The following is a 20,634-nucleotide window of genomic DNA, read 5'->3' on the forward strand; positions in this document are numbered from 1 at the left end:
GGTAAAGTGCAGCACTGCAGTCTTTGTAGGAGTAACCTACATAAGAAAGATAGCTGCCCTTAGAAGCCTTCACAGGTATCAATCTAAACTGCTTAACATTATTTATTTGTGCATTAACTAACATTCTGTGATTCTTTTGCAGCTGATCAATGAATCACAAGCTTCAACATCATCCAAGCCAACAAAGAAGAGTGGAAGAAAAAGGTCAAACTCATGAGTAGGTTTGTATGTGAATGAGAAGACTGGAAAACAAGTTCTATTGGTAAGTTAGCTCTATTTATTGTCTATCAAAAATAATAGTTCGATTGACTTAACTGTAAAGCAATTGCATCTTAACACAGAGTGGAAGATCCTCATCTATTATCATAGATGAAGGGACCCCAAGAGGAACTGATCCACAGACCAGATTCCCTATACCAAATGAATCTGAGATAAGGAAATAAAAGAGGCAGAGACAATGCACTGAAGAACCTGGCCCAGCACAAGTGAAGAAGGAAAAAATCAAGCCATTCAAGCCACCCAGAGGGAAGAAGGCAGATGATAAGCAAGCACAGATACTAAGGAGATCACCTAGGGGGAAGAATGTCATCTCAACTCTTGGATCCACCACTACGAGTTGACATGATATACTTCTTTTGTTTTTGTGATTGAACAAGGTGTTATGATTTCTGTTGGTACAAACTTGTGAATTTGAAAACAATTTCTGATGTCTTTTGGGAGCCTCAATTGTTATGAACTTCAGTTATGAATTTGTATGAATTTACATCTCAACTCTTGAAGGCAGTTATGAATTTGTATGAATTTCAGTTGTGATTTACATTCTAAGTTATCTTTTACATTTGAAGTTATATTTTAGTTGTAATTTGTATGAACTTGTGAAGTTGTGATCGGCAGCCCAGCTCTGCTTTGCCCCCATTCGCAGAGCTCAGCACTGCCAATCTGCTCTGCCACTATGCACAAATAGAGATAGCACTAAAATTTGCAAATTCATTCCATCAAATCATTGTAACAAACACAGATACAAGAACTTGAAGGTTGCTAATTTCCTTCATTGCTTCATGGATAGTTCCAACATCAATGAGCATAAAAAAGAGCAACACAAAAAGCTTTTTCTTCATGCTACAACTACATACACTAGCAACAACCAAGAGAAAATCAAAATCAAAATCACAAGTGTATTTTTCCTTCTAACCCTTCTGCATTCTTCCTTCAACACTTCCAATACACTCCAAAGATCATCAATTTCGGTTTTCACGTCCATGGATGGGGCCGAACTTTGATGGATCTTCAAGAGCTTCATATTTTCATTCTTCAACATGTTTATAACATCTCTTGCCCTCTCGCACATTGGCTCGTCGTACCAATCGAAGAAACCACAGTTCTTTGTCTACGAGGGGGTAAAAAATGTACATAAATCTAAAAAATAGTGCCGCCAATACAAAGTTCAAAATTTAGTGAAATACCTTCCAATTTATACACCCATAGAACCTTCTCCCTGGGTTGTCGTCTGTCCACGATGTCATTCTTGGAGCTTTAAGTCGCTTGCCTTCAAATTGGCAAAGACAACAAACGTAATCACTCCCATTCTCAGTTCGCATCTGTCGTCGAGCTCGCGACGAGCTACACCCGAATCCAGAGTTAACACTCATGTGTACTTGCTCGATTTCAATAAACCAAGCTAAACCCTAAGCTAATTCGAGAAATTTCCTTCAATTTCTCTCCAAGAATCTGAAATGAGATAGTAAATAGTTTTTGAACCCTAATTTGTAATTTGAAAGCCGTTGATAGTCGTTGCTTGGTGGGCCCCGCATGTAATACTAAACAAAAAAAAAAATCTGGACGGTGTCTAACGGCCGTTTGTGCCGTGGGGTTAGTTGTACACTTTCCGTCGATTTTGGGGGGCAATTTGTACCAAGTTGGAGAATGGGAGGGTATACGTTCTAGGGGGATCATGTTCAAGGGGGTATCTGTACCTTAACCCTAAAATCAATGCACTGAAGATGAGAGACTCTACGATGAGAACCACTTTACAGCACCCTTTTATAGAGTCTTACCAATAGAGATGTTCTAGTTCAGTCTTTATTTCATTAATAGATGCAAAACCAAAATATCAAAACATCATATTGACACGTAAAACATTTGTCCATAAAACAACACATCTATAACCTAGAAAGCCAACAGGAGAAAGGCCAATTGAGATTAGAGATATAAAGAAGACAGGAAGTTAAAAAAAAGAAAAGAAAAGAAATCAGCAACATTCACATAACAATAGTCAATAAAACCAAATTTCATTTTCTCCAATAGATAAAAAATATGGTAGTCATTTCAAGCTACATTCCTCTAGGCTGCAAGAACCCCCTCTACTCTAGACAAAATTCTGTTGAAAAAAATAAAAGAAAAAGACTTAAAACACCGATACTACACTAAGCACCCATTTCATTCAAAGGCAAACCCCTCTGAGATTAACTTTTGAACAAGTGAAGGAGAAGAATTAGGAACCAAAGCCTGATAAGTTGATATTGCTACCGCCACTAAAACGCCCCTGTCAAAATTACCCCCAATATGTCCCATGTCCACGGTTTTATGTTGAAGCTGAATTCTGCGTTGGACTGGAACGACGGCCGCCCCTCCCTCTCCCTTGTTGATAACCATCTCCGCTACGCCCGCTGCTAAAGTTTCCGCGACCCCTTAAGCTATCACTTCTGACATAGGTCCGGCCATCATTGTAGTTTCCGCGACCCCTGAAGCTATCATTACGATACCCTCCACGTGAAGGAGTAAATCGGCCCCTCCCGCCACCAACTGTTCAGAAGCAACGCTATGTCAAGAGAATGAATCTCGCCCACATATTTCAAGAACTTGGAATAGAGACAATGAAAGTTAATGCTTGGCTCCAACTACCTCGGGTGGTTGTCCTCTTTATTTCCACAGCAGCTTGGCGATCACCAATAGTTATAGGAGAAGCCTAAAGAACACAAGTAATGTTACTAGAATGTAAAATAGGAAGATAATTCAAAACATAATGTACGACAATCTATAAGAAAATATAGCAACGCATTCCCAACATAATTTCCGTCCAGCTGAAGCTCTACATGGAGATTTTTTATTGACACTCGTGGCAGACATTAGGCAACATCTCACCAAAGTAGCCACTCACAGAATATTTGAATGCAGTAGAAAATCAATATTCAACTAATTATCTCTTACATCAAAATAAAAATGTCATCAGTCCTTATATTGAACAGAAAGCCACTTCATCATATCAACCTATTAACTAGTACAATGTAGGAGTGCCCAAAAATGTGGGTGGCTCAAGAGCAGGAAGAATTGTTTAAACCAGGAACCCTGGAAATTATACAAGGGGACCTCATTATTAGAAGCATATTGCTGAATCTAAATTTCCTACCAGACTGTATATCTTTATAAAGCAAGATCAAGTTAGTCACTCGCTAACTAGTAACTACTTATGGGTCTTGCATACGGTGATGGTTAAACAAGGGAAGAAAAAAGAAAGTCAAGAAAAGGAAATCATCTGAAGATCACATACCTTAATTGCACTTTGCATGGAACTAAACTCTTGAAATTCAACGAAGCCAAAACAAAAACCTTGTTGCTGCTAGAGGAGATATAGAGTCAATATCAATAAATATATTCGAGTTGAAGAATGCTGAATAACGACTAGCAGTATTCCTGACCTTGTTACTTCTGACTTGGACCCCATTTGGCTTAATAGCTCCAAATTTCTGAAATTCAGATTCAAGCTGAGAAGCTGTGACATTAAGAGGCAAATTGCGGATGTATATGGAGTGGCCCTCAACTGTAAGAAATAACAAACAAAAAGCAAATCAGCTGTTCTGGAGAAAAGGAGGGATCTAGAACGGAAAAGATTTGCAAAGCTATCATCACATCTTAGACAATATTTTTGCTTCTTTCTTATGCTAATCATTTATGTCAAATTTCTTAGTGCTCGAACAATCATCTAATATGGAAAATACCAGCTAAACAAAAATACCTTCATCCTGAGTATCTCTACTTTCTGATGCATTATCAGGTGCAATAGGACTTGACGATTCAGGAGCAGGATGCTCCGCTGTGTTGACTGGCTGCTTCTCTGTTTTTGCTGAAACTACTTTTGCTGTGTTAGTAGGAACATATACTTTTATAGGACCCTTTTTGGTCTGCGAACTAACAATCGAAGCATATGATTTCTTTGGACCATCCTCCTGGGGTGAACAAGGAAGTGATTCTACAGCCACCGATACATCATTCTCATTCACTTGAGGGTCAGCTTCTGCCAGTTTATCAGTATCATTAACAGCTTGCCCCTCATTGATCACTTCATCATCAACTATCCCCTCAATTATCTCAACTTCATTCACTATGGAAGATGCATGGTTTGTACTGGGGGAATCAACCACTTTAGCAGGCCCTGAGAACAAAATGAACACAATGAGAAGGCCAAGACAAAATAATTCACATCATGAAAAACAAAAGAAGCAATTATAAAGCCAACCTGGATTTGGCTCCAAGGAACTGGATGGTGTCTCTTGAACTCCAATATCCACCACGGCACTGGTGTCTGATCCATTTTCTTCCACATACCTAAAAACATCATTTAGAACATAGTACCCTTTGTCTTGAGGAGCAAGAAAAAAGGTTTGCGTAAATTTCCTTCTTAGGTTGTCCTTTCCAGTCAAACAGCCACTCACTAGTACAATCACTCCATCCTTATAAGAATCCTGTGCATCAGCAGTCTTTATCTCTGCCTTATAGTTCTTGTAGTCCAACGAACATATTTTATCATTGATGCTCTGGTATAACCAGAAAACAGAGGAAAGTTTATATCAATTTGAATAAAATCTGCGAGATAAACTTAAGTAGGTTGACTTCTTCACGTTGAATAGGACTGATATTAGTACAAATGGGCACTAATTAACTATTAAACAACATTGTATATATGTGTAAATTAGTTCTAAGTCCCAGTTCTCTATGATTTTTTTTTTATTATAGCCAATGTTTCTAAAATTATACTTCGATTGATTCAGCAAAATTATAGCCAATTGTAATGCATGTCAAAATTTACTGAAGCCGCTGCCATGTAGATCTAGTGTAAATTACACATCATCAATATTGGTTCAAGAAAATTAACCCCCAAAATCAAAACAATCACCCATGCGACCACACTGTCCTGATGACCATGGCCAATTGACCACGCCATCAGAGCCGAAGAAAACATGGAAGAAAATATTTGGACTTCATGTCCTGGTAATAGGCTAATAGCAGTAGCCTGCAAAAGACTAGGTTATTGTTTGGTTTTTTTTTTTTTTTTTTTTTTTGGGGGGGGGGGGTTGGGGGGGAATTAATATTGATGATGTGTAATTAATAATATATCTATGTCGCAGTAACCTTGGCTAATTTCGAGCAACAACGTAGGCAAAAGACACTCCTAATAAAAAGACTCCACGAATCATCACATATGAATCCATAAGTCTAAACTATTAGGATGTTTCTATGTCGTTATATTTGTTTTCGTGATGCTGAGACTTCAATATGTTCAACAATTAAAGATATTATTCCATCTCGGTTCTAGTCTCACTCTTATTAGTGAGTCCTATCTATCCTTCATCACTGCCAACTATGACGCCTAATCTAAAATTTGATGCACAAGTTTGCTTTACTGATCCCCCTCCCCAACCTCCCACTCACAAAACAAAAAAGACAAAAAACATGGCCTAGTTGGTAACTATAATTCCAAAATAACGTTCTATGCACAATTAAATTAGGATATGACATGTACAGAGATGAGTTGTAACATAGATATTGCATGAACAACTGTCACACTCCTCCGAATACAGTATATCATTTCATTAGTAGCACATCTAGAAAAATATCCCATATAAATTCCAGAAAACACAAAATAGAATAGGAAGTGTATTAATATTAGAAAATTGACAATGAAAAGATTTAATTTAGGGATAAATCGGTATTCTGTATCAATTTATCATACTCACTTTCATAGTTGTCACAGTTGTCATAAGGCCATTAGGGTCTGGTCTACTCAGTAGACTTGTATCCTGGTAAAATCTGAAGACCAATTCAGGAGAGTGGTGGAGAATATGGTAATACTGCTCCACAAAAGCATTTCCAATCACTTGAGCACTTGGAGTCGACGGAGGACTCACAGTTTGCGCAGCCATTCCTGCCAGAAGCCGATAGACGAGATTTTAAAATGGTATTTGGACTCTTTCACACCCAAAGTCAGTAAATAGAAGAATAACAAAAAGAAGCCTCAGGTGTTTAAGTTTTACAAAATCAGAATCATACAAGCCAAAAACAAATCAGATATTAGAGCCTACAAATGCTTAAATAAATTCCTTTACCATTAATTGACTTACTATAAGCAGTTACATTTTGTTACATGTAATTTGAGCAAGAACTTTTACCTTGTTTTCTTTGCAAATTTCTAAAACTCTACAGACGTTATTTGGTTTGAAATAGCCTTAAAATTATGTGGAGAAAACAAACATTGGTGTACAACCAGAGTTTTTGAAATCAAGAAGCCAATGAAATAAAAGATTGACAACCAGAAAGACCTAAATACCCACCAGACAAATGTAAATCCAAATCCCAATAACAAAATGAGTATAAATTGCCAATATTTCCTATCTGTAGTATATAAAGATAAACACCCTAATCATCTAGCACAACAAAATAAATAGTTCTAAGAACAAGAGAAAAAATGAGAAAAATCATTTTACTATTAATGAATTGACAATCCTATAAACCCCGAGTGATTAATTTCTGAATTTCCTAAAATGTTCCACAATGGAAACAAAACCATCAGTTTTTTCCTTATTCCACCAGCAAATCCAACCAGTATAGTATTCCGAAAAATAAAACAGCAGAATTATAAGGATGGCAAATGAAGAAATTAATAATCTCTTGGTTCCTACAAAAGCACATATATCTAATCATTTGAAAGACGGAGAGTAAATGATTTACATATAACCCCCCATCATGCTGAAAAAGAAGACAAATACAGCAAATAAACAGTGACCTTGAAACATTAGATCAAATAATAAAATCACTACCTGATTAATGAAAAAATTTGGATCTTTTTTTTTTTTTGGGGGGGGGGAGGGGGGACTGGGTGTGGCTGGTTGGGTGAATGTGTGTGTGTTAAAGTGAGAGATAGATTGAGAGAGAGAGAGATGGGCGTTTGTGTGTGTGTGTGTGTGTTCAATGAGAAAATGAGAGAGCAACCGTGTCTATATATCAACAGAGGCCGGAGGGAGAGAAATTTTCAAAAAGAGCGAGGGGCAACGCTGTATAGCCTTGAACAGCTAGGCAATTACTTAAAGCTTATCTGTTAAATTCAAAAAACATGAATACGGTTCTCCATTTAAAAATAAAACAAATCCATAGAAAGCTATGTTCCCTTTTCCTTTTGCTCAATTTATGAGATATTTAACCGTTAGCTGTGAAATGAATTTAATGATATCGCGAATTCATCACAATCTAGTTGTACATCTACCATTATTGTTGATACGAACAAAAATAAGAGTCAATTAAAAATTAAATCCCTTAGCAAAGAACCATATTCAATTTAAATGAAACAAAAGGTCACAAGTAAAGGCCATATCACCACAATTTCAAGGCAATTTTTAGCATTCATGCACTGTGTATATAGTACAAGGTTTGATTCTAACATAACTCGACTACCCTCTTATTTTGATTCACCCTAGTACAAGCATCTGACAATTCTCTAGTACCCTCTTCTCAACTATAATTATCCTTTAGGCAAACGACCACTCCGACTACCTTGAATGAGACTCATTGATTCTAACATAACTCGAGAATGAAAGAGGAAGTCAATGAAACATTATCATAGGGGTGAAATATGGCCAACAAAGTTTGGTTTTTGGCACTACCCCATTGAGCTTCAAGGAGCAAGCAGTTCACTTCAGAAAAATCTCATACTCTTAAATAAGCAAGAAATTGCAACCCAAAGTCTTAACCTCATTCTATTATATGACACAACTTAATATTCTGGTGTGCCCACATTCTTTGAGGCTCTCAATTTAAAACTTAAGACTCAAAATGTACAAACTCATATCCTGTTTTAGGGTGGGCGAATTGGGGGACCCTAATAATTCACACATACAAAGGTGAAAAATACTACTAGGCTTGTGGTGTGTAAACTCACACCTTGAATAATCCTCGACAAAATATTCGCAATTCCTTGAGAACTAATGCTTGGTGATCTTACGTAAACAAAAGGTTTTCAAAAACCATGAAAACAAAGAGCTAGAATAAAAAAATAAAAAAAATCCTTGATACTCCACATAAACAACATAAAAACTCGAAATGCCAAGAATACAAAACTAGTTTCAACCAGATACCAAAACCACGAAGATCATCTATAACACTACAAGCAATTAAAAGCATCAACACATCCCCACAAACCCTAATCACTTTTCGCATCACCCCATAAACCCGCACAATGCCTCAAAAATGCGAGTCTATTAAGCAGCAATGTTGACATAAACCCCCAAAACCCAACAATGCAAACTAACCTATTATCAGTTCTTCACTAATTCTACCATCAGATCTGACCGTCACGGGACTGAAGAACAATCCCGGAATCAAAAGCTACCGCAAAATGTAGGAATCAAACAGGCAACCTATTCACACAATCGCACATTTGGCATCAGTTGAAAGTCGGAGAGAAAATAGCGTCGAATACATGAGTGATCACGTTTAACAAGGAAAAGCAGCAAATCACGTAGAGAGCGGCGTCGACATGATCTAGTTTAATTAATGCGATTGCGTACCTGATTAATAAACCTTAGTGTGGATGTGGACAGAGAGAGAGAGAGAGAGAGAGAGAGAGAGAGAGAGAGAGAGAGAGAGGAGAGGAGAGAGAAAGAGAAATCTACGGAGTGATCGTGAGCTAGCAAAGAGTAACAGAAGAATCCAGCAGAGTTGGAAAACTAGCCGCTGCTAAAGCTTCTAATTTGTGTTCAATTAAATATTTATATATGGTTTCAAAAAAATAAAAATAAAAGATAAGAGAAAATGTTTAGGGAATTGAGAAGCAATTTTACTCATTTATATTGATTGATTTAATGATCTATATTTATTTATTTTTTATATATATTTTATAAATTTGTGAAACGTTGATTAAATCAATAATTTTAATGAACAAGTCAATAATTTTGATGAACAGACGTAATTATTCATATGTTGAGAATCTCATCATTTTGGGATTCGAACTTCAAATCAAAATATTTATTCATCAAAATTATTGATCTGTTCAACGATTCTAAATTTTACAAAAAAAAAAAATCTCTATATATAAAACCTAACCATACTATTATCAGCACAAGAATGTCTCATCGCTTGAATAACTCAAAATGATCAAGTAATTAAAAAATAAAATAGTATAACCCACCAATTATTACTATAAATAAATTAAGATTAATCCTTTTATTTTATGTTAAATTGGAGAATGGGGAATTGTAATTTTATCTTGATCTTTCAAGCTTACAAATGGAAGAAATACCACTATATTATAATGCGAGCTCTTGTACCACCAATATTTATATTTTGGGGCTATTCGCCTATAATTACACATTTTTTTATTTTATGAAATTTAATACATGATTTTATTTTCTGCTTAGAAATACATGAATTTACTGCATTTTCTTATTTTTGACATTGATAAGAAAAATTAGAGTTTTTCCTTGTCAGTGTTAAAAATTAGACTTTTTCCTTGTTGGTGTTACAAATTAAAAAATACGTTAAGTTTATGTATTTGTGAATAGGAAATAAAAAATCATGTTAAATTTCAGAATGTGAGAAAAAAAATATTTACAAATAAATACCCCAACATTTTGTGATCATAACAAAATATAAAAGGCAATCTCTTATTTTACCAATGATTGGTTAACTTTCATAATTTGAATTTTCTCTACAATTTAAGATGTTCATGAAACTACTTATATCATTAATAGATCGACTTTGTCATTGAGTGGTTACAAGTATATAATTTTGCGATTTTTTTTAATAAATTACATAAATAAATAAAAAAATTGAAAGATCGCGTGACAGAGGACTCGAACTTAGGACCTTAGATCTTGAACATTAACTCCTACGGTCCTACAGTTAGGTCAACACACGCACACAAAATTGAATATATAAATTTATGATACTTTTTTGTTAGTACAAGGTCATTCAATGTATCTCGGGCTCTCAATGTTGTTGTGAGGCAAAAGAAACTGCAGTTTGACTATCTTCGTGATAGAATTTGCAGAAAGATGAGTGGATGGAATCGCAAGTGGTTCTCAGTTGGAGGAAAATAAATACTCCCTCCGTCCGCCAAAAGTAATGACACAATTACTATATTTGGCGTCCGCAAAAAGTATTCCACTTTCCTTTTAAAGTCATGGTCCCACCATCCATCTTTATATTTTATTCTTACAAACACTCTTTATTTACAAAAAAAACTCACCTCAAATTCAATCTCAACCACACATCTCATAAAGTGGTGGGACCATTTCTCCACTACATCAACACCATCACTTAAATCCCGTGCCCAACCAAAGTGTCATACTTTTGGCGGACGGAGGGAGTACTAATTAAGTCGGTTATTCAGTCAATCCCTATTTATATGATGGCCTGTTTTAGGTTGTCCTTGGGTATATGTGACGATATCGAGAAAGGCTTTAGCAGGTTTTGGTGGGGTGTACAGCCGAAAAAAAGAAAAAAAACCATATGCATTTGGCGTTATGAGAGAAGTTGTGTCTTCTGAAGTCAAAGAGGGGGTTTGGTTTTAGGAAACTCGTGCCATTTAATCAAACATTGCTCGCCAAACAAGTGTGGCGAATTATAAAGCATCCATAATCGCTTCTGGCTTGGATTCTAAAACATCGATATTTTTGAAACATAGATATTATAGATACGAAAGTTTCACCAAATTGCTCGTTCATGTGACTATCATTGTGTTGAGATTGAAACCTGTTGACGAAAGAAATATAGTGGAAAGTTGGTGATGGAAAGAATATATGAGCTTCTAAAGATTGTTGGATCGTGTGGTGATGTTTTGTGTTTGAGGACTAAGATGGAGTTAAAAGGTGCGGTTTTTATTGACGTCAACAGAGCATTGGATGATGATAAACTCTCTATGGCTTTCTTGCCTCATGAGATTGAGGCAATACATACGATCAAACTGATGGAATAACCGATGGACGATTGTCGATTCTAGAGGTTCGATATGAAATGAAGGTACATTGTTAGATTCTATGGGAAGTTTTTGAATATGCACATAAAAAAATTGGTGCTTGATTTGTACAATATGAATAGGGCGGTTTATGAGATATATGTTTAAGAAAATATTGAGATATGTATAATAGTATATAAAGTGGAGAAAAAGATCCCACCGAATTGATCTTTTTTAGTAGTAATAAAAAATAGTTTGTGAGATGGTTTTTTTTTATAAATATTGTGTATAAATTGTATTGTATAAAAATATAAAATATAAATGTATGTGTTCTAAAATAAAATAAAAACCACGCTTATTTTGAATGGATAAAAATGATTAAAAACCACACTAACTGTGGACGGAGAGTAAATTACTTGCGTTACATACACAAATATGTTACAAAACATTTAAAAGCATTGTCGCTTTTAAAGCAGTGGCGACTCTGCTTTCCAATATACAGTTTTTTCGAGATTGATTTCTAATTTCCGACCTGCAATTGAAAGAAAATCCCCAAATTCAGCAATGGCGTCCACTGCGAAATCCCTATTCCAAACCCTCCGTCGTTACATCAAGAAGCCATGGGAATACACCGGCCCCGTCGCCCACCCGGAATACCAGCTCGCCATCCCCAAGGCGACGGAGTACCGGGTTTTCTGCCCCGCCACCGTCCCCGGCAAGGCCATCGTGCCCAACTCACTCCCCGAAACCGTTTACGACATCAAGTATTTCAGCCGAGACCAGCGCCGCAACCGGCCGCCGATCAAACGCACCTTTTTGAAGAAGGCTGACGTGGAGCGGATGAAGAAGGAGAAGACGTTTGATCTGAGTGAATTCCCGCAGCCCTACCTGACCGCGACGGTTATCGAGGACCTAGATGCCATCGGCGGCGGATACCAGAAGTAGAATGCAGGTACGGGTTTTGTGTTTTGATTTTATGTATTTTTTGGGGGAAGAATTGTTGATGTATGTGCCTATTTAATTTGAGATTGGGTATTGGTTCATTGTGATTAGTTGATAATGGATGTTATGTTTTGCTGTTTCGGTTTTGTCCTACACATTATTTAGGATTAGGATTATGATTTCTTAGCTGATATTGCTGTTGATGATGCAATGGAGATTGGTGTTTGGATACGAATCATAATTATGTTGTAATCCGTTCACATGAGTTGATCTTGCATGATCCGCATCCTATTATTTTTCAGGTTTAGTAAATCATATGTTAAATTTTCGGTGCTGTAGATGCTTGATTGTGATGTCTAAAAAGAATCTAATGTTTCTGATCATGCAAATATGCATCCCAGTTTTCGACTGGAGGTGCCAGCAAATATTGTAGACTAAGAGGGTGTTTGGCTAAGCTTATTTTAAAGAGCTTATAAGCTCTTGGAGCTTATAAGATGTTTCAAGAGCTTATAAGATGTAGTTTCTATAGAGCTTTAAGTTGTCAAAGTGTTTGGATAATTGACCTTATAAGCTAGAGAGAGAAAATCGAAGAGAAATGAACTTGAATCATATATGATGAAAATAATAAATTATAGTTGAAAAATATTTGAAAAATGATTATTGCATATAAGATTATAAAAAAATAAGTTGGGGTAGAACTTATTTTTTGGGGAAGAGCTTATATTTGCCAAACATTTTGAAGGAGCTTATAAAGCTCAGCCAAACACCCTCTAAATGTAGTTTTGATCATTCTGGCTGATATGCATTGCATCACTTAATTCACCGTGCTGGGGCAACCCTACCCCGCTCCACTGATGTGAACAGTTTGGTTTTATTTGATTTTAAATGTGTACGGTAAGGGATATCGTTGAAGGATGATAGTGTTTCTGCCTTGAAGCTTATGATACTTCTGTGTGGGTTATGAAAATACCAATGTTGTGAAAAGCGCTTGAGGCGGCTGCCTCAGGGCGAGGTGGCGAGGAAACCGCACCTTGTATACGTTTTTTGGTATATAATTAATTTGAACTTTGGTCAGTGTGAGGCGCCGCATCAAGGCAATCATCATGTTAGTTTTAGTTTTATTTGTTGTTTAAAATTATTATGAGTTTTTTTTGTGACCGCCTCGAGGCTTACCGCCTGGGCGAGGCAAAACACCTCAATCCCGCCTTAAGCTTTTCACAACATTGGAAAATACCTTTTGTTAATGCTTCATACCACCTAAGGATTATAGACACGAGAATTTGGATCACTTCCTAGCTTCTTTGTTCAGTTATTGGCGTAGCTATAGTTGTTCAACTTCAATATGATGAGCTCTAACTATCAAATGGTGGATAGGATTGTGTAAACTAAACAGTCAACAAAATAACTCATCTTTGTGATTTCTGCTTTGATTAGGTCATTTCAGATTAGTGTTTACTTTTGATTGGACTTGTATTATAATCACACCCTTTTACCTTAATGCTATAATCTATTTCTGAGCCATGCGCTTTGCTGCCAAGTTAGTTTTGGATGCACTTCCCTTTTTATACATATTTTATTGCTTACTACGGCTACGGTAAGAGTATTATTTTACAACTAGATAAATCAAAGTGGTTCTATTGTAGGGTGTCTGGTCTGGGAGAAATACAAAACAAAATTGCTTTATAGAAGTAAGACTCGAAGGTCATATTTTATTGCGTTTGTTTGTCATGTATCCCTAAAACTTGATTTACATGCACATAATTTGGGTTTCAGTTGGTCCTAAGGTACTCATCAGTCTTATCCAAACAAAGATTTAGGACTTCTGCTGCCCCAATTTAGAGTTGAGAACTGCAACAGGTTGGCCATCCTTTTTTTTTTTTTTTTTTTTGTCTATGACTTAGAACCTAATCACCAGTCTGTTGTCTTAAATTGTAATGTATTTTCTAGACTAACTTGTATAATTAAGTACCTAGCTGGTAGTTGTACCCACACCACATGGCCCTGCTTGTTATTCTTTCAGAATAACTTTTTTAATACAATAATCAATCTAACATTTATAGATGCAGTTTAACCATCTGGTCACAAGTATGTTAAAAGAATTAGCTTAAACATGATTATGGTGATGGTACAAACTTCACAATAACTTGGCTCTGTGCTGTACTGCCTCATATTCACTTCTTGCTTTGTTGGCGCCTGGCGGAGATAAGCATTTTTACCTGATTATTACGCATATATAAATTTGTAGCATTTACATTATTTGTCACATTGAGAAATTTAGTTTGCTAGTTCCATATTAGACAGGCGTCTTCTTATACATCTCTTTTTTGAGAGACAATGAAGTTCTGGTTTATCACTCTGAATGTTCTTAGAGTCAATTCCTTTTGTAACAGGCCGTGAGCTGTGACATCTTTCTGGCTGCTTGAAGTTCTGGTTAATGGTCAGCTTGGTTCTATGCAGCAGGTTTTCTCTGTCCAGATAATTTTCTTGAAAGGAACAAGTTGTATTCCATGACATGTATTTTCTCAATGAGTTGTTTCCCCAATAATGTATACTCAAAGGAGTATTTTGCAGCTCCATGTGTTTTATGTCTAAAATCATTGCTAGATGTGCCTTATTGGTCGTTTGCTCTGCATTTTAAATTATCTAAAGATCTTGAAGTTTGTATTATTTTGGGATCAAGTGTAGTACTATCTGCACAATATAGTTTTCTGCTTTCTGAATCATTTTAAAATGTAATCAGTTAATGTTTATGCTTTAGTGAAGAAAAGGACGACACCCTTTGCAGTGCACTTCCCCTGAGCATATGACTATTTTGGTAGATAGCATTCATTTTCTTTTCACCTAAACCCAGTTAATTTGCCTACCTGCTTTAATAATGATTTTGTGCCCATTAGTCTGCAGACTGCTGATGTCGGTGAAGTTTAGTGTCCTTTGATGTTTCAACTGAGTAATGTTATTTTGTTTTATATGCTGAGATAGGTCATAATAAGTTCATCTGCTCACATCGTGAATGTTAGATATTGATAGGTGTTTCTTACGTGGGCCTATGTGTAACCTTGCCTCTTTCTTGAGCTCATGATGATAGTATTTAAGTAGCATTGAAGACTGTATAATTTGTTGTCGAAGAAGCTCGAGTATTCTTGGGCATAATTGTTCATCGCTTGATTAGAGAGAACTTGCTCCTACTTTATTATGCTACTCGTTTCAAAGTCCGATTTTGAGTATGTTGTGCATAATTCAAGACTTGAGTGTAGGGTACATGCATGTAGAAAAGCATTTCCTAAGGTGTTGCAATATGCTGATCAGTATAGTGTTTATGCCGGCATTACAGATTCTCCACGTGTCGAACAATGTGCGGTCGATGCATTTAGTATTATGTAGCTGGCTTGATCATTGGATGCATTTACATCTTTAAAAGATGCAATGATGATTACTTGTGCCATTCGTTTTGCTTACATCTGAATTGCAGTTTTCACTGATGGAGTTCACTATCTGGTCCATATCTTGTATATTTCACCATTGCGGCGTGGAATTTCATTTTCATGCATCAAGATGGAATATTAGATATGGAATAGAAATAATGCATGAACCAAGATTAAATTTTGAATTTTTTTTTTTTCAGTAGAGAGATGTGTATGGGCAGTAAAAGTGCAAGGGAGGCAAACTCAGTGTGTTGTAGTTATCCATCTACAGTTGCATTCCCACGCATGCTTAAATAGATTTGCCTTAGTAAGTGCAATGTGTGATGTGTTGATGTGCCGTTTCACAAACCAACTATTTTGCATTTTGTAACTCTAATAAAAATGGGTGTGAATTTTTGTATCATTTCAATTTCAATGAATATATACTATTTTCTAGGCTGGCTGGAGGGTGGGTCCTCTACTTAATATGGTAACCTCACTATCAGTATCACCATCACCTCTTTCTTATTCTCTCTCTATCATCCCTTCTCCTTGGCTTTGAATTGAATCCAGCAATGAAGAATAGTTCAATATGGATGATACATTGCTTTTTCCATTTCTTTTAATCTGCTCTCTTTTGCAGCCTTTTCTTTTCCCATTCTATCTTGGTGTTCTTGTCGTGCACGAGTTATAATCTAAAAACAAGACTAAATAAAAATGAAGGGGGTTATTTATTGCTGGAAAATACTTAATTTTCTGGTTTATATCATTACTTTTATTTTTTGTCAGAAAATACATGAATTTAAGATTGATTCTGAATCGTTTCACTGCGGGTAATTTCATCCAAATTCAATCTCAACAATCCATTTATTAGGGTGTTTAAGTAAAGTTGCATACCATTAATATGGTGGAATAGGGCAATTTTGTTCAAATTCAATTTTGAATAGTCTCGCGACTTGCTATTTTTCACCGCGACATCAGGTTGAATTTGGATAAAAGTGCCCAACGTGGAACGATTCAGAATCAATTTTAAATTCATGTATTTTCTGACAAAAAATAAAGGTCATGATATACATAAGAAAATTAACAAACTTGAGATATTTTCCAGCAATAACTCCTAAAAATAATGATGATTTTACTCTAAAATGTCGAGTCGGAGAATATTTTGTATAGGGTGAGAATTTAAACTACCACTTTGATAATATATCTATCAAAACTACCCATCTTTATAATATATCTATAAAAACTACCCAAAGTATAATTGATGTTTATAGGTTTGCATTGTTTTTTTGTAAAAGTTCTTACACAAGAACAATTGTGTAAGAAATATGTAAGATAGATAGTTAAAAATTATACAAAATTTGAGAAATATGCATTTATTGTAAACTCACGTCACTTTGTAATTCTAATATACCCTAAGTTTGCAGTATATATTAATGTTAGAAAGTGACGTGAATTAACATTTATTGTCTCTTTCTCAGATTTTGTACAATTTTCAACTACCTATCTTACACAATTGTACTTATGTAAGAATTTTTACAAAAATCAAAGCAAGCTCATCAAAATCATTTTTACTTTTGGATAGTTTTGATAAACATATTATTTGGGTGAGTACTTTCGATAGATATATTATGAAAGTGGTATTCCACTACTAACACTTTTGTATAAGCCCCCTTTTTCAAAATTGAAATCTCTAGATATTTTATTGGTTGAGATGTTGCGGTTGGTCATATCATATAACGATTGATAGACATCATGTAATGTAAATACTATAATGATGGCACAACAAATTAAAGCTTGAAGAAATGAAAAGGTTTGATAGCAGAGATTCTTCATTGCCAACATGATTAAGGTGGGCTGATGAGTATAAAGTAAAGAATATATATATATGTGGAAACAAGGAAAAGAAAGGGAAAGTAACAAAAAATAAATAAAATGAAATGACATGTGAGTGAATTTAGGGTTCCACAAAGGGAAGTAAATTTGACCAATCTCTAAATAAGGAAGCAGTGGAGAAGAATTGTCTTATCTCTACTGTACTGCTGCTTCTGTGGATGCAGTTTTTGTTATCATATAATCTCTTTGCCACTGACAAAGACATGCATTTATACATATAATATATATATATATATATATATATATATATATGTGTGTGTGTGTGTACATCAAATAATATGTAATTATGTGTGTGTGTAAACCCTACCTCATGTGATTAAGCAGGGACAAAATGCAGAAGGTGAAAAAGCAAGTATAGTAATTAAAAAGAATTAAATGCTTCAATTCAATAATGCAAGATGGCAGAGGAAAAAGAGAACTGCACCCGCAGAACTGCAGCAAATTAACCATGAATTATGATCATTTTAAAAAATATATTTGGAGGCCATTAATAAAGCACACATTATAATTAAGCTCAATAAAGTATAGGAAGTAGCATTAAAGTAGAAGTCCCTCTTGTATTTATCCCTTATTTGTCTCTGCACAAAAAAAAGCCCTAGAGAGTAAGGTCAAGAATTGGAGCATTCCTAGGACTGGTGATTCCCAGATTACTAAAATTCCTCTTTCAGTTATTGGGAAGTCCAAAATCTAGGGTGACAAATTTAGCAATTTTCATCAAGTAATACACAATCTTTCTAAAAAAACAAAACATGAACAGGGTTAATAGGAGTAATTGTATGCTACATATCTTATGTGAATATTTTATGTAAACGCCACTCACATTCAAAATTCTATGCAAAAATAATTGAACTGCCAAATTTAGGTTAAGTTACAATATCTATAATCTATAATCTATAATTTATAATATATAATCTATAATCTATAGTTTATAATCTATCTATAATATAATAAAAAGACAACTTTCAATTTGAAATTAATTTCAAAATTTAAGTGGTAATTTTGTAGTTATAATAAAATTGAAGGTTTATTTGTAAATCATATTTTTTCTTTTTATTTTCGTTTTCTTTATCATCTTATTTTTATTTATTTATTTCTTTCTAAAATTGTGAAATTCGACTAATTGTAAGATATTTATTATGCATATGAAAAAAAAAGATCACGATAAGAGCTTTAATTTCATATATTTTATGTGAATATTTGATTACAAATGTAAAAGTTATAGTATTTATTTAAAGATAAAAAAAAACTCTCATCTCTCATCTGTTTTTGAATAATTCTATTTTTTAATTCTTTTATTTTTATTTTCATTTTCTTAACTTATATTTCTGCCTTTTGATAATACCAATTTTTATTATTGTGAATTCTTCTTTATTTTTTTTATTTTTAAATATCCAGTTCAAATATACTCCCTTCGTCCCACGAATCTTGACATGTTTGGTTTCGGCACGAGAATTAAGGAGTTGTAGATTAGTGTTTTAAGTGTGTAGTTAATAAAGTATAAAAGTGATAAAGTAGGAGGGAGAAGGTAATAAAAGTGATAAAGTAGGAGAGAGAAGATAATAAAAGTAATAAAGTAGGAGAGAGAAAGTAATAATTATTACCTTATTTAGAAATGTGTCAAGATTCGTGGGACGACCCAAAAATGAATACATGTCAAGATTCGTGGGACGGAGAGAGTATTAAGCTAAAATTAATTTTTTGTTATATTTATAAATATAAATATATAATAATTGAGTTAGTATCAATTTTATAAAAACATAAAAAATGTTTCTTAGTACTACAATAGTAGTGTGTTCACTTCAATTATAAATTTATCACAAGAAATGGAGGGCTTTTCTCCGCTGGAGAGATCTCTCATCTTCTATTAAAAAAACTCCTTCTTATTACTCCTTTTCATTCAATGTGTGATAATATTATCATGGTGTGATAATATTATCTCTCAGTGAAATGAAAGAGTATAAATAAAAGTGTAAAATTCCTTTTTTATAGAAAATGAAGGAGGGATTTAAAGGGAGAAAATTTTATATTATTTTTTTCTCGTGATAAATTTACAATTAAAATAAACGCACCCTCACTTTGTATAGATTCTTCATATTAGTACGTATGCGTTATTTTGACTACTGGATACACTTATTCAAGGACGGAGAGAGTTGATCATGAAGAAGTATTTTTATGATAGAAAGGATGAGTGTAAGGCGATGCTTTTGATGTGGTGAGTGTTTTTGCATAGTCCTTGACTTGAACATATAATTTTGTGTTAATAGGCAAAAATGCCCTTTTCCACATGGTGTGACTTTAGTTGTTTAGGTACAATGTGGTTACCACGCTTTGAGTTCAAGTTTTGGAGGCTGCATGCTATGAATTGTCACTCAATCTACCTTCCATAATGCTTTAAGAGTGGTCCCTTTTGTGTTCATTCACAACCCTATTCTCTCTCTTAACTCTCTTTTCTCTTTCATTCCATATCACATTCCCTCAACACCTACTGCATTTTCCCCCAAGTTTCTAATACCCTAGATGCTTTAATTTGCCTTCCAACGTTTTTAAAATCGTGTTAAAATTGCAAAATATGAGTTCAATATAATTAAAGTTTGTGCACTATAATTAGTGATTAATCCAATTTGAAATCAACAAATCTCCATATTAATGGATATAAAAAGAGCTTTCTTTACTAAATTTGGTTTATTTATTGTATCCCTATTATAATTTATCTTATTTTTCAAAGATAGTTTAGTATATAAGATAAGATTCCTTTAGTGTCTAAAATTTTTCAAATTTTGGTAATTAAGATTTATCTATTTCTCGCACGCACATACTCCAAATTAAATTCATTAATTTTTATATGTGTGGCTAGGCCTGTCGATCTGTTGGGATTCGATGACAAGAAATCAAATTAGGCCAAATCCACTAACTGTTTCCGAATCAAAATTGGTGTTCAGTTACCCAATAATCGAATCGGTTAACCCAAACGATTACTTGGAGGATTCAAAAAACACGGGTCTCCAACAAATACAAGGCACTATTTATCCACTACGCAAAGTTACTTTCTTGTTCTATTAGTACAATATAATTCTATTTTAACTAAATATCAATTTTTTTTACAAAAAATAACAATAAATATAATTAAAAAATATATATTAAATCATAAAATTAATAAAAAGCGGTTATTCGATT

General features: G+C 34.5%; 2 protein-coding genes across 9 annotated transcripts; one reads left to right on the forward strand and one right to left on the reverse strand.

The window, feature by feature from the left end:
• Positions 1-2,276: 2,276 nt before the first annotated feature.
• LOC130989681 (nuclear transport factor 2-like) lies at positions 2,277-8,892 on the reverse strand. 8 transcript variants are annotated; one of them, XM_057913736.1, is made up of 9 exons: positions 8,835-8,885; positions 8,577-8,684; positions 6,012-6,199; positions 4,514-4,811; positions 4,013-4,429; positions 3,696-3,817; positions 3,548-3,613; positions 2,902-2,965; positions 2,277-2,802 (listed from the first exon to the last, which is right to left on the reverse strand). In XM_057913736.1, the coding sequence occupies exons 3-9, from the start codon at positions 6,195-6,197 to the stop codon at positions 2,582-2,584; spliced, it is 1,374 nt and encodes a 457-aa protein (XP_057769719.1). In that variant the 5' UTR covers positions 6,198-6,199; positions 8,577-8,684; positions 8,835-8,885; the 3' UTR covers positions 2,277-2,581. The 8 variants fall into 8 exon arrangements, with proteins under 8 accessions (XP_057769719.1, XP_057769714.1, XP_057769720.1 ...); XM_057913731.1 differs by having other exon boundaries at positions 3,548-3,616; XM_057913737.1 differs by lacking the exon at positions 8,577-8,684 and having other exon boundaries at positions 8,835-8,892.
• Positions 8,893-11,674: 2,782 nt separating this feature from the next.
• On the forward strand, positions 11,675-14,886 carry LOC130989682 (uncharacterized). Its single transcript, XM_057913739.1, has 2 exons — positions 11,675-12,173; positions 14,554-14,886. The coding sequence occupies exon 1, from the start codon at positions 11,786-11,788 to the stop codon at positions 12,164-12,166; it is 381 nt and encodes a 126-aa protein (XP_057769722.1). The 5' UTR covers positions 11,675-11,785; the 3' UTR covers positions 12,167-12,173; positions 14,554-14,886.
• Positions 14,887-20,634: the final 5,748 nt, after the last annotated feature.

The sequence above is a fragment of the Salvia miltiorrhiza genome, chromosome 6, assembly GCF_028751815.1.
Source record: "Salvia miltiorrhiza cultivar Shanhuang (shh) chromosome 6, IMPLAD_Smil_shh, whole genome shotgun sequence".
Taxonomy (NCBI): Eukaryota; Viridiplantae; Streptophyta; class Magnoliopsida; order Lamiales; family Lamiaceae; genus Salvia; species Salvia miltiorrhiza.

Coding starts and splice junctions, on each gene's coding strand:
- LOC130989681 (XM_057913732.1), bottom strand. CDS start 6,197: ATGGCTGCGCAAACTGTGAGTCCTCCGTCGACTCCAAGTGCTCAAGTG. Junction 4,812..6,011: donor CAACTGTGACAACTATGAAA/GTGAGTATGATA, acceptor TGGTTATACCAG/AGCATCAATGATAAAATATG. Junction 2,803..2,901: donor AAAGAGGACAACCACCCGAG/GTAGTTGGAGCC, acceptor GCTTCTGAACAG/TTGGTGGCGGGAGGGGCCGA.
- LOC130989682 (XM_057913739.1), top strand. CDS start 11,786: ATGGCGTCCACTGCGAAATCCCTATTCCAAACCCTCCGTCGTTACATC.